The sequence below is a fragment of the Chaetodon auriga genome, chromosome 6, assembly GCF_051107435.1.
Source record: "Chaetodon auriga isolate fChaAug3 chromosome 6, fChaAug3.hap1, whole genome shotgun sequence".
Taxonomy (NCBI): domain Eukaryota; kingdom Metazoa; phylum Chordata; class Actinopteri; order Chaetodontiformes; family Chaetodontidae; genus Chaetodon; species Chaetodon auriga.
In genome coordinates this window covers 8,683,674-8,696,924 of record NC_135079.1, presented here as the reverse complement: position 1 = coordinate 8,696,924, position 13,251 = coordinate 8,683,674, and the positions used below count along the sequence as shown (strand labels likewise).

General features: G+C 44.3%; 2 protein-coding genes across 2 annotated transcripts; both read left to right on the top strand.

The window, feature by feature from the left end:
• The first annotated feature begins 769 nt into the window (after positions 1-769).
• Positions 770-2,206, top strand: LOC143322255 (shaker-related potassium channel tsha2-like). The gene has a single exon (XM_076733332.1). It carries the CDS (start codon positions 770-772, stop codon positions 2,204-2,206), a length of 1,437 nt encoding a protein of 478 aa, XP_076589447.1.
• Positions 2,207-5,308: 3,102 nt separating this feature from the next.
• On the top strand, positions 5,309-11,974 carry LOC143322016 (potassium voltage-gated channel subfamily A member 1-like). Its single transcript, XM_076732855.1, has 2 exons — positions 5,309-5,902; positions 6,550-11,974. Exon 2 carries the CDS (start codon positions 6,807-6,809, stop codon positions 8,280-8,282), a length of 1,476 nt encoding a protein of 491 aa, XP_076588970.1. The 5' UTR covers positions 5,309-5,902; positions 6,550-6,806; the 3' UTR covers positions 8,283-11,974.
• Positions 11,975-13,251: the final 1,277 nt, after the last annotated feature.

Below are 13,251 nucleotides of genomic sequence, written 5' to 3'. Positions count from 1 at the left end.
CAAGGCATTCAGCTTATTTCATCTTATTTATTTCAAGTCACACAGGCCTATGTGGCTGCAGAAAAATAAAACTCACTGCACTTAACAAGCTGGATGTATTTGTCACCTTCGTCTGTACTCCTGGTTTCCAAAACTGTAGACACGGGCCGGGTCCTGGAGGATCCCCTTGTGACAAGAATAGCACCATGATTTCATGAATGAGGGACCTGCAGGATGAGAGACTCCATTTCTGAGTCGAGTCTGGATCTGGAAAACACACTGGACCTTTCTCCGAACAAAACAACTCTGTGGACTGTGATAAGGGGTATTTTTAGAGAGATAATTTACAATTAAAAAGATAAACTATAGGGCTATGCGCTTTACTTGGAAGCCACTGCACTGCTACAGTGAAGCGAGTGTGAGAGGGACAGCAGCAGCAGCAGCAGCAAGTGTCATCTGGTCTTCCAACTTGGGGAGGGCTTTGGAGTTTAAAATGGTGTGAATATGATAGCCATCGGTATAGCTTTTGCAAGTGGAGATCTGTCTGCACCATTGAAAGTTGACAGTTCAGAGGCACTAATCTGACAAAAGGACGGTGTAAATCAACAACTGCACAACGATTTTGGATACTGACTAATAAAACTCTTGGGACTTGGTGCGCAGAAGGGAGACTTTGCCTGAATCTCGGGCGGCTGCATGAGAAAGAGAGTTGGGAGGACGCACAGGCAAAAGGACAAGAGGACGGCACCGCGGAGGTGAATGACGGATTTACCCTCGGAGGGGTAAAAAGATGACTGTAGTGTCCCAGGAGAACCACGACGACACTGTGGTCGTAACTCCTCTGTTGCAAGATGCTGCTGACTTGGAACCAGCGGACCAGGAGTGCAGCGAGAGGGTGGTCATCAACATCTCAGGTCTGCGTTTTGAGACGCAGTTGAAGACCCTCTCCCGCTTCCCGGCCACGCTTTTGGGAGACCCGCGTAAAAGGATGCGCTTCTTCGACCCGCTGAGAAATGAATACTTCTTTGACAGGAACAGGCCGAGCTTTGACGCCATCCTCTATTATTACCAGTCAGGAGGGCGACTTCGGAGGCCCGTGAGTGTTCCTGTGGATATTTTCCTGGAAGAAATAAGGTTTTATGAACTTGATGAAGAAGCCATAGAGCTTTTCCGAGACGATGAGGGCTTGGCGAGGGAAGAGGACCGCGAGCTGCCAAAAAACGAGCTTCAGCGCCAGTTCTGGCTCCTGTTTGAGTATCCAGAAAGTTCAGGACCTGCACGGATAATTGCCATCGTGTCAGTCATGGTTATCTTAATATCTATTATTATATTCTGCTTGGAGACTTTACCCGAGTTTAGAGAAGTCCCCGCGGCGCAGGACAATCACGCCAATGGAAGTGCTCACGGCAAAGAGCCCAGTCCGTTCACAGATCCGTTTTTCATGGTGGAGACACTTTGCATTGTGTGGTTCTCCTTCGAATTCACCATGAGATTTCTCTGCTGCCCCAGTAAAGCAGCTTTCTTTAAAAACATCATGAACCTGATCGATGTTGTGGCCATAGCCCCTTACTTTATCACCCTGGGCCTTGATCTGGCAGAGCATCAGGGCAGCAGTCAGCAGGCTGCGTCACTGGCCATACTGAGGGTCATCCGTCTGGTCCGTGTTTTCAGGATTTTTAAACTTTCCAGACACTCCAAGGGTCTCCAGATTCTCGGCCAAACGCTTCACGCGAGCCTCAGGGAGCTGGGACTGCTCATATTCTTCCTGATCATTGGAGTTGTTTTATTCTCCAGTTCTGTTTATTTTGCAGAAGCGGAAGATCCAGATTCTGGATTTTCGAGTATACCTGACGCGTTTTGGTGGGCTGTGGTGACAATGACCACAGTTGGATATGGAGACATGTGTCCCTCCACCATCGGAGGGAAATTCGTTGGATCTTTGTGCGCCATCGCCGGAGTGCTGACCATAGCTCTACCTGTCCCTGTGATAGTATCCAATTTCAATTATTTCTACCACAGAGAGAACGAGGAGGAGGAGAATGTTCAGTACGTACACGTGACTTGCGGACAGCAGTTGCAGCCCTCCTTTGGTGAATGTGATTCAAACAAAAGTAACCAGTCGCTCTCCAAAACTGAGTCCTATCAGGAGAGCGACGACCTGGAAACTCTGACACGTCCAAACGTACACCCGGTGGAGACATACACAGGGAAACTGACTGATGTATAGAGCGGCTTTATTTCTGGTGAGTTGTCTTCCAGTGGACGTGGCTCTTTCACGCCGGATGATGCACAGCTGTTTTACGCAAGGTGTCTACGGCGTGGGGCCTCAGATAACCCCCACCAAAATAACGATTGGCTTAAATTCACTCTAATTGAACTCACTTGATGTCAAGAGAAAATCATTCCTCCCACTGCTGCAGCCTTATTTACTCTCTGATATAGGGGCAACTGGTAGAAGACAAAAATCGGTTTAGTGGGGAACTGTACTAACGCGTCATATTTTGAGAGCCCTCACATGAAAACGTTTGGAGACGCCAGGGGCATGTTTGCAATACCATCGTTAGTAATTGAACCATACGCTAACAAACCTTTAAGCATATGAAGGGGAATGACAATCATCAAAGAGAAACACGTTTGGAGATGTTTTCTAGATCTCAAGCGGTAATTACGCACAAGGAAATGAGTAGTACAAAGCACACTTTGGCTTGTTACTGTTGAGAACATCTCGAAGCCCCATAGTCTCAAAGTACCCGAGTTTTGAAAAAAGCTGGAGAGAGCTCAGCCGCGCGGCAAAGCGCACAGGACGCACCAGGAGACCTGCGCTGCGCGGAGGAGTGCGCGGCAAGAGAGCGACAAATATACCAAGACATTAATATCTCTGTCACACTGGAGTCAGTCAGACTGTGTGAGGATTTGTTGAGGGTTTGTAGAGGCCTTACGTGTGTCTGTGTCTGGAGGGCGCCATGCGCTGCACCGTGTTTAGCCCGACGCACAGTGAAAAACTATTTTAAATAAATAACTTCGCAAAAGATTTGGAGACGGGTACAGTGTGCAAACATCGTCGCCGCCTCTGTTCTAATAGTATCTCTCGCAGCTTGTTTGCCTGTGTGTGGACTGGAAGATTGTTGGCTTATCCGAGGCCCTATTCCTCGCGGTACCAGAGTTGACATGCTTTTCATAATGCCAAGATTAGTATTCCATGATTAAAAGATGAGTATCTCCAAGTCACAGGATAGCGTTTCATCATACTGAGATTCTTTTCCAAAAATAGCACATCTCACGATTCTGAAAATGCGTAGTCATAACTATGAGAGAGAGAAAACATCTCCGACTTGAATCTTCTTTGGAGCTGGTAACATGCTTTCAAAGTGAATCTGATCAGAATGGCCAGAACAAATGGGCTCTGAGCGCCTCTCCGTGGATGATAAATATGCCTGCAGACACAACGCCTCTGCTCAGGCTCTGTGTGCAAAACCAACGCTTAAGCTTGAGTATCTTTGCACTGTTGCAGCTGGGCTTGACTGATTTAGGCATAAGCCGCTGAGATCATGCTCTTTGACACAGAATGCATCCGGATGCTTGCGATGGTCACCTAAGCTCGCCAGAAGCCTGACTGCTTTCTCTTACCTCCTCATGTTAACATAGTGAGTTTTGTTTTCTGCTTACTTGCAGGAGGCAGACGATTAAGTGAAGCTTGTCTCTCCCTCAGACTCGCGACAAAATACAAGTGTGGGATTCTCTTCTTCGCCCAAATATTGGATGAGTTCCTCACGGATATTCATGAAATGCCAGTGTTTGGAAAATGTTCAGTCTACCTTATTGGACATTGTGTGTATCATCAGTAGAAAAAAAACATTCTTTTGTGTAGGCTTTATAAATGACCACGCTTTCTTTGTATAAAAGCCTTGTGTATACTGCGTTTTTGTAATTCTGAATTTCCCCTTTTCTTATGCAGCTTATTGTGCAAAGTTGGAGTCGCAACTTACCTCTGTGTTGTTACAGACATTCAGATTGCATTGCAGCTCGCTGTAAACAACATAGCCTAGAACCATACGATGCAATGTCTGCATGACATGAACTCATTGTGAATTTTAAATGTAATAAAATATTTATTTTTCTAATTCAAACATGTATGTGAACTTAACTTAATCCTTTTTATAAATAAATAATGAATCCGAAAATACACCGCGTGTTTTTTCAGCTCCAGTATAACACAGATCAGACTCACAGAGGGCACACAGTAACTCATTTATGTAAAAATGTCAAATCCATGGCCGTTAATTAGCTCAATACACTGTCAAGCTTGGTGCTGAATGATGGGGAAAAGGCGCAGAACCAGACTTTGGGTTGTCTTGCCACAAAACCAATTAACTTAATAAAATGTCTTAGTGACAAATGAAGGGGGATTCATTTGGCTGGAGGCAGATTTTAACAAATTGCACAGAGGTCTGATGATCTGACTTTGTGTTGAATGTGTGTTTTTAGAAAGCCACAGGACAGTTGTTTTGAGTCCCTTCAGCTCTGCCCCCTCACTGCGTCTTTAGGCCACACTGGCCCTCCGAGTCAGCAGTATACTAATATTGGTTATTATTTGAGTATTTATTGTGATATCGTATTGAGTTGAGTATGTTCTGGTGTTTGTTTTGGGGGATTTGTAGTTTTCTATGAAGCCAATCAATCATCTGCGCTGTCCGTGGTGCTGAAACTGATCCTCCGCCCTCTGCAGAGCAAAAATGTCCTGCATTTGTCTCATATCTGCATATGTGATGATTGGACACTGAGAAGAGATCACTTAATGTCATAAAGTGACAGATATCAAGTATGAGACATTCAGCCTTCTCCTGATGTGATGTTTCATACCGATGAGGACTGTAAAAACACATTGTTGACGATTTGATCCTCCTCGTCGCTCAGTAGTTAAACGATGAAAATTTCAGATCAGATCTGGTCTCTCAGGCTCAGATGGGAACGTGTCATCACAACTAACGCCCTTCAATCCTGGAGTGATGCTGTAGAATGAAAAGGCGATTTCATCTCTCACCCATCGATGATAGGCTAGTTTTCTACAAGATAGATTAGTGCAAATGTAACACAGTGTTGATTTAGAGGTTTTGTTACCAGCTGCCCTTCTTTGCAGTCGGATTGCGCCAGTGCTGGCACACAAGCGCTCTTGTTTTTGTGCTGTATGGAGAACTTCTGGCGGCGTGCTTTACTAGAGCCGGTCTGCATTGCGTCGAAACCCTCCAACTCCTCCCCCTCCTCCTCCTCCTCCTGCTGCTGCCCTCCCTCCCCTCTCCTCTTTTTTCCCTCACCTTCCCTGCACTTACATGCAAAATGCACGGCAAAACTTGCTTGACATTGTGGAGAAAACACTTGGACCTCACTGCCGCACCTGAAGGTCCTTTAGCTATCCATTTATTCTGCTCTCCGAGCCGCGCTGCATTCTGCCCGTCATCTTGTCCTCTCGTATAAAAAGCAGCAGATTCCCACTGACGCGGTGATGTCTGGAAGTGCCAAGGGCTCGCTTATTGCCCCTTACTGTATCTCCCCCCGTTGAATTGCAGCGCAGGATCTTCTCCTGCGGTATGCTGTGAGCTGCTCACGCCACCGTGCCGCCGCGCAAACAGCTGCCGACGCTCCCGCTTCGCCTCTCCGTCGTCTCAGGCTTCCCTCATCACACTCACCTGATTTTCATCTGGTTTTATCTGCTCTTTTACTTCACCGCCCGAAGGCGCTCAGAACTGTTTGAGGACACTTGGTGGCGGACACACCAGGGGAGGCGATGAGCACAGGAAGGCTTTAGGCTTTTTTCTTTTTGGTAGGTGCAATGTAAAGTTGCCACATGACACTCACCGGTGCCCTGCCGTTGGATGATTTTACTCGAGGATAAGACGCATTCAAGAGCTTTCAAGATCAACCCACGGTAAGCCTCGAAACTGCTGACTTACACAATAGCTACAGATTCGGTTAGATGTTTTCTTATGGACAGCTGCTGCTGAAGAGAGAAGACAATTACTGTGCTGTTTATTCTGTTTCGCAGCGGCATTTCGCAGCATTTGCTCCGCAGTAGGCCTGTAGGCTGTATGCATAGAAACATCAGTTGGTATAATATCAGTATCAAATGTTATGCGTCACATCATAATTCAGGCTGGTTAGAGTGGCGTAGGATGGATCACTGCCATGCAGCTTTCAGAAAGAAACACGACGTTCCTATGTTGAGCTGAACATCTGCAAAGAAATACATGACTGTAGCAGAGGAACAGGATGAAACATACCCACAGAAGTGCTAATAGGAATGTTAATGTAGAATGTAGGAAATAACATGTAGTGCGAGAGGATCATCAGATACTCAGTAAATGCCTATATTATAGAAATGTCTTAGAAATTCCGCAGTATGATGAGATTTTTTTTTTATGTTACTACTGGCTAACAGCACTAATTGCAGGCTGAGAGAAGTAAATAAATAAATAAACTGCAGAAAATGCTGAGCCAGCAAATATCTTGGCTGTTTGATCCCATTATTTCCTCCTCCTCCTCCTCTCTCTCTCCCTCTCTCTCTCTGGGTGACAGAGGCAGCAGTAACAACAGCAGCAGATGCACCGGAGAGCAGCAATGGTCAAGTCAGCGAGAACCGCAGTGGAGCCGCACTGAGGCAAAGCAGCCAACCAGCCCCCTCGTATCTGGGGACGTCTCCAGCAATTTAAGGGGTGTGGGAAGCTGAGGAGTGGAAAATTTCCCGCGAACCTGAATGCCTGCTCAGTCAGACTAACCGACATCCCAACACAACTCCTTCTCCACCTCCTCCTCCTCCTCCTCCTCCTCCCAAAATGACCGTGGTAGCAGGCGATAACATGGACGAGACCTCGGCTGTCCCTGGCCACCCTCAGGACACCTACCCCCCAGACCACAATGACCACGAATGCTGCGAGAGGGTGGTCATCAACATAGCCGGGCTCCGGTTTGAGACACAGTTGAAAACTCTCTCCCAGTTTCCAGAAACGTTGCTGGGCAACCCCAAAAAGCGGATGCGGTACTTTGATCCTCTGAGAAACGAGTACTTCTTCGACAGAAACCGCCCCAGCTTTGATGCCATCCTCTATTACTACCAGTCTGGGGGTCGGCTGAGAAGACCAGTGAATGTCCCTTTGGATATGTTCTCAGAAGAAATCAAATTCTATGAGCTGGGAGTGGACGCGATGGAGAAGTTTCGTGAGGATGAGGGTTTCATCAGGGAGGAAGAGCGTCCCTTACCTGAGAAGGAGTTCCAGCGTCAGATCTGGCTCCTCTTTGAGCACCCAGAAAGCTCAGGCACTGCGAGAGGGATTGCCATAGTGTCTGTGATGGTAATCCTGATTTCAATAGTCATATTTTGTTTAGAGACTTTACCACAGCTGAAAGAGGACCCAGCGGGTCGCATAGTGACAGTTGGGAACACAACTATTTATTACAAGCCAAATATCCTCACTGACCCCTTCTTCGTCATTGAGACACTCTGTATAATCTGGTTCTCCTTTGAGTTGATAGTACGCTTTCTGGCGTGCCCAAGCAAACCGGCCTTCTTCAAGAACATGATGAACATGATCGACATAGTGGCTATCATCCCTTACTTCATCACACTTGGCACCGAGCTGGCTGAAGACCCAGAAAACGAGGGGGTGGGGGAGCAGGCAACATCTCTGGCCATACTCAGGGTGATCCGTCTGGTCAGGGTGTTTCGGATTTTCAAGCTGTCACGACACTCCAAAGGACTGCAGATTTTGGGGCAGACCCTCAAGGCCAGCATGCGAGAGCTCGGATTGCTGATCTTCTTTCTGTTCATTGGAGTCATCCTGTTCTCCAGTGCTGTCTACTTTGCTGAGGCAGAGGAGCAAGGATCCTACTTTGGCAGCATCCCGGATGCATTTTGGTGGGCTGTTGTGTCTATGACAACTGTGGGCTATGGGGACATGGTCCCAGTCACTATAGGAGGCAAGATTGTAGGATCTCTGTGCGCCATCGCTGGAGTGTTGACAATTGCGCTGCCGGTGCCTGTCATTGTGTCCAACTTCAACTACTTCTACCACAGGGAGACCGAAGGAGAAGAGCAGGCCCAGCTGCTCAACGTCAGCAATCCCAACATCCCCTCTGAAACCAACTCCAGCCGCCGTAGTTCATCCACCGTCAGCAAGTCAGAGTACATGGAGATTGATGGAGACATAAACAATAGCATCGACAACTTTAGGGAGGCAAACCTCAGAACTGGCAATTGCACTATAGCCAACCAAAACTGTGTAAATAAAAGCAAGCTGCTTACAGATGTTTAGACACTAGTTAGGAACTTTGGGATCTCTATACGACTGTCATACGTGGAGTAGACCATCAGTAAGGAATGCTTCATTTACCTCCCCAAAGCACTCTATGGCATTAGGCCTACAACTATGCTCAGCTATAAAGAAAGGAAACCGAAAAAACAAAGCTCTTAGAGTATATGACAGGTAGATAGAATAATTAATTCTTCTGATCCTACAAGTATATAGGTACATCAAAAAGAAAACGTCAATTATTACGCATTTACAAGGCTCCCTGGAGGACGCAGAGCACACACTGTCTGATCAGCTGATGGCGTGATAATTCAAATCTTATGCATGGAGTACAGATAACATTTCAGCAAGTTGCACAATGCACCAGAAAAGTCTGCAGAGACATGCAAGCATCTGCAGCCAAGTGGTAAGCGCCAAGAAGTTAGGTGACCCCCGCTCCCCCCTCCTCTCTCCTCTCTCCCTACGAAGGATCTACTATTCAGCAAAGCACCTTATAGGAGGAAGACTGATCTCTCTTGTTTGGATGTAAACAGATGGTGATCTACACGCTTCACGGACATCCGCAATGCTGCTGTTTTCCAGCAGATGCTGTAATTGTGATATCACCAAGTGATTCAATGCCATGCCCTTTAGATGCAACACAGCACAATGATAAAGTGAGCTTCACACGAGCATGATAAGAGACTTTCCATTTTGATATCGGCATGCATGAGACATATCCCACATAATGGAAAGGATGTTCTTTTGGATACCTGCCCCCATCCACCCCTTCTCATCTGTTTTCATACTGAGTGCACTGGATGAGTTTTTGATTTGAAACGCTAATCATTTAGAAGTATAGAAATTGAATGTTAAATCTTAAGGGAACAGTACATAAATGAGATCATAGCATGAAAAAAGTAACCTGCATTATGGTCTATCAACTAAGGTACTTTTGTATCCTGGTATATTTAATGCATGACATGAGTATACAGCTTGTTGCAATTCAGGCACTCTGCAGTGTCCTATTGTCAGGGAAACTAAGGAAATCAAATTCTGGATGTTTCTGAATTGCGATCAAATATATCCAAACCCACCTTGAGGATGCAGAGTTTCTAATTTAAAAGTAGTCAAAGAATACTGAATAAATATTATCAAAAATGCATATAAGCATAATAAGCACCAATTACAGTATTACGTCAATAGTGCAGTGCATGGACCTTCTTTGACCGAGAAATGTTAACATATCATTAGTCATGCTTCCATTTCCACGTCAAATTTTAGTACTTGTTGGTTTGGAATCCACTGAAAAAAAGGATCAATACCAAATTTCACTTCATATTACAGAGAATTATTCTAACATTAGTTGCTAGTGCCTTTATCCCTTTCACCAACAGGACCAGTGAAAGTGCCTCTGTGTACAGTGGGATTTGTGAGGTTGAGGAGAGCTGGTTTACGTTCTGTTCTCGTGTTGATTCACTGTCGGTTTTGAAGTTAATGATGCCAGATGAGCAAGCTTGAGACAGCAGGTAATTGTGGTCAAAAAAAAAAAAAGAAAAAAGATGATCCATGGCTGTTATGCACAACCCAGTTTTCATGCTGTCACGCACTTAATTATGCCCTTAAGCAGCAATGTATTGTACTCTGCATGTTTACCAATCCAGTTCAAAAGGGAATATCTAGAGGTTTTGAACATGTTTTATTTATGTCTGTTGGTTTTGTTCGTGCACCATGCATCCTTTCAGGGTCTCTACCTCAGTGAGGTCATTGCAAACTTGCTGCAGAGCTGCAAGCTTCAATGCAGGGCTTCCTATACCATAATGCAAAATGGAACCTTAAGTGTAAACTGCAGTCATGCAACATTGAATGTGAGAGTCCCAAAGCATAGCCTTTACACAAGCACTTAGGGCAAATAGTGTACCACCATCCCGCGCCTTTTTTTTTTTTTTTTTCACTTAAAGCTACGCACAATCAAAACACTCATTTGTAGAGAGTCTGTAGAGATTGCTTGGCTCTCCTAAAGGGATGAGATTGACTGTTTCATATGTTAGTTTCTTTGAAACAATGGTATCTAAAATTACTGTTGTGTCACAGAAACACACCTGAATGTGTTTCAGCACAGTAGTATAAGACAGTGGAGGCATTTGTTATAGTTTTTAACTGTGTCATCCTGCAATCCGTGGGCATTATGACGCACAGCAAAGTGCAGCCCATCTTTTTGCACAGTCATTTTGTTCTGTTGCTTGAACCATTTTTTTTGTTTTGTTTTTGCTTGTGAGATGTTTTTCTTTTCTTTTTCACTCTGCTTGCTCACAAGTCGTGCATTGTTTCTCAGCCTATTGTTCCTGACAGGCTAACTGCAGATCGATTTGGACAAATTGTAATGACTACTTGAAAATCTCCAGCTACTTCACATCAATCTACACTCAGTATTGAGATGAATTCAGCCAAACGATAGTAAGATTTTGTACTATACTGTACTTTTTTTTTTAATTTAGCACTCTCCTGACAAGGTCCTGTTTAAAAAAAATCCACTGCAGTGCTACTTGAATGTCATAGTTGTTTCTGTTGGTGCAATGGCTATCCTTTGTGGTGCTAGTACAGGACTACCATTGTTGTCTTGTTACATCACACGTTATCTGAAGCATCAGCTGAAGCAAGCCTTAGTTAGTTGTTTTGGTCAAGACTTTTTCCATTCTATTATCCTTATCCCTGTTTGGTTATTGGTGGCTGGTTGGTTAGTTAAGAGCGCTGTTTGTCATTTTCTTTTGGAACTGATCTTCGTACTGTACTGCTGAAGAGTGTCTGCCTCAGGCGAGGCCAAAATCCAAGAGCCTTGCTAGATGTCAGTCACTTATCACGAGAGCAAAAAAGATACACATTTGTGCCAGGGATCTTCGGTTTGTATAGAGTTTGTCACACAGAAGGACACCAATAATACCCAACACCATACATTATATTACTATATGTAGAATGATATAAGGAAATTATAGTAGTCTTATAAATGCAGCTATCAGGAAATTGTTCGCTTTGGTCACAAGTTTTTCGTACGAGTCATGCTTGAAAGTAGTGTGTGTAACATGTCCTGCAGGAAACAGCAGAAAGTGAGGTGAAGAAAATATAAATGGTACCCCTCACATTAGCAGTGCTGCTGCTACTCTCACTGCAAGGGCATGTATGGATGGTGCTATGCATTCAATTACCCAACAGAAACACACATTCTTAACAGCAATAGAATAACAGATCGCCTGTTTCTTAGATGCTTTTTGTAAAAAATCTTAAAACAAATCTATTTTGAATGTCAGAGAAGCTGCGATCACTTGACAGATAACTCACAACAGGGCTGTTTATGTACCAACCTCGTACCCTCTGTTCGGTGATTTTGTAAGGCCAGTGGGGTCAAATGTAGAGGCTGACATTTTAATGTGAGAAGCCCGTGAAAAATCCAAATACAGGCTTTGTAATAGTGGCAGTCCCCATTAACCACCCAGGTCGGGCTGGAGTTGTTTTGCAGTCAGGAAGAAAGGCTGCTGAAGGGTTCAGTCGAACCTATAACACAGTCCCAAAGGGACAGCCCATAATGCACTTAGAGAGGATCTATCATCAGTTCACTGGACTGATCAGCAATGTGAGAGAACGTCAGAGAAGGTGCCTAAAATGTTTTACATATTCATTTGTTTAGCTTACTGTTAGATGTTATGCTTCTGCAAACAAATACGAGCGAGAAGATCTAAAGAAAAAAAAAAGACGACGACATTAACCTAATCAAACTAATTAAACTATAAGAAAAAAGATGAAATGTCATGAGAACAAAATGCAACTTAGCTACAATAAGACAGAGCAAAGTAGGCACTATATACTGCAATTACTTATGAATAACAATTTCATTGTGTGTTCTTATTTTCTGTTTGTTTTTTGGTGGCACTGTAACATGATTGATATAGGAAGAACATGCCATATACTGGAATATCAAAAACAATATGTTCCTCTGGCAAGCCATGATAATGAAACTACTGTATTATGATCAACTGCTATACACTTAATGATATGGAAGAAGTGTATCATTAAAAAAAAAACAAAACGTGGTTTGTCATTTTGGTTTCAAGAAAAAAGAAAAAACAGGATTCATTCAAGCACCATGTTCACATTTTTCCAATCTCCACTGCTGAACCTACTGCTATAATGTATCTCTACAGAAATCTACTAATCACAAAAAACTGCATGGTCGATGGAAGACTGCATGAGTTTTGCCTTTCAAACTGTGGATCAACTATAATACAGTTGCATCATTTAAAAAAAGAAACCCTTGCTTTCATCTGCACCAAGGCTTCCTGTAAGGCCCTGTTCAGGAGTTGTCATGAAACGTGTCCTCTGCCGGATCTCCTAAAAGCACCTTAGCGCTGACCTCATCACTAAGATGGCGTTGGGTATCCGAGCCGCTCTCAGCGTCTGTGTGTGATTTTCAGGTTGTGCTCGTGAGGCTCTGAATGTGAGCAAGGACATTAAGGGCTAGTTTCTCAAACTTTATCTCTGAAACGCTCTTTCAAATGACATTTGGCCCATTCTTATCTCAGTCTAGACTGTAGTGAAACTGCGCTGAGGGAAACATGCCAATCATGTCTAAGCAGGGCCTGTGCCGCACACCCTCCTCTGTACTACATTGGTTTTAAGGCATTCTTGTTTGCTAAAGGTCTCGATATTGGACTGCTTTCTGCTTGCTGAGGAGGCACTGAACAGGATCAAATGTTGGGATGTTGTGTACCTCACTCACCAAAAGGTGATGACCGATGAAGAAGATCTCGTTTGTGTTAGAAGTGTGATGGCTATGAGTTTGTCCTCTCTGTCAAGGATGCACATTTAATGGCTAGTAGGGAAGTTTTGGAGCAAAGCGCAAAAGGACTGTTGAACTCTTCTGCTCTTCTTTTCATCCACAAGCAAACCAAACTCTGATTGTGTTATCTAATCCAGCCGTCATTGTCACGTTGTGTTTACC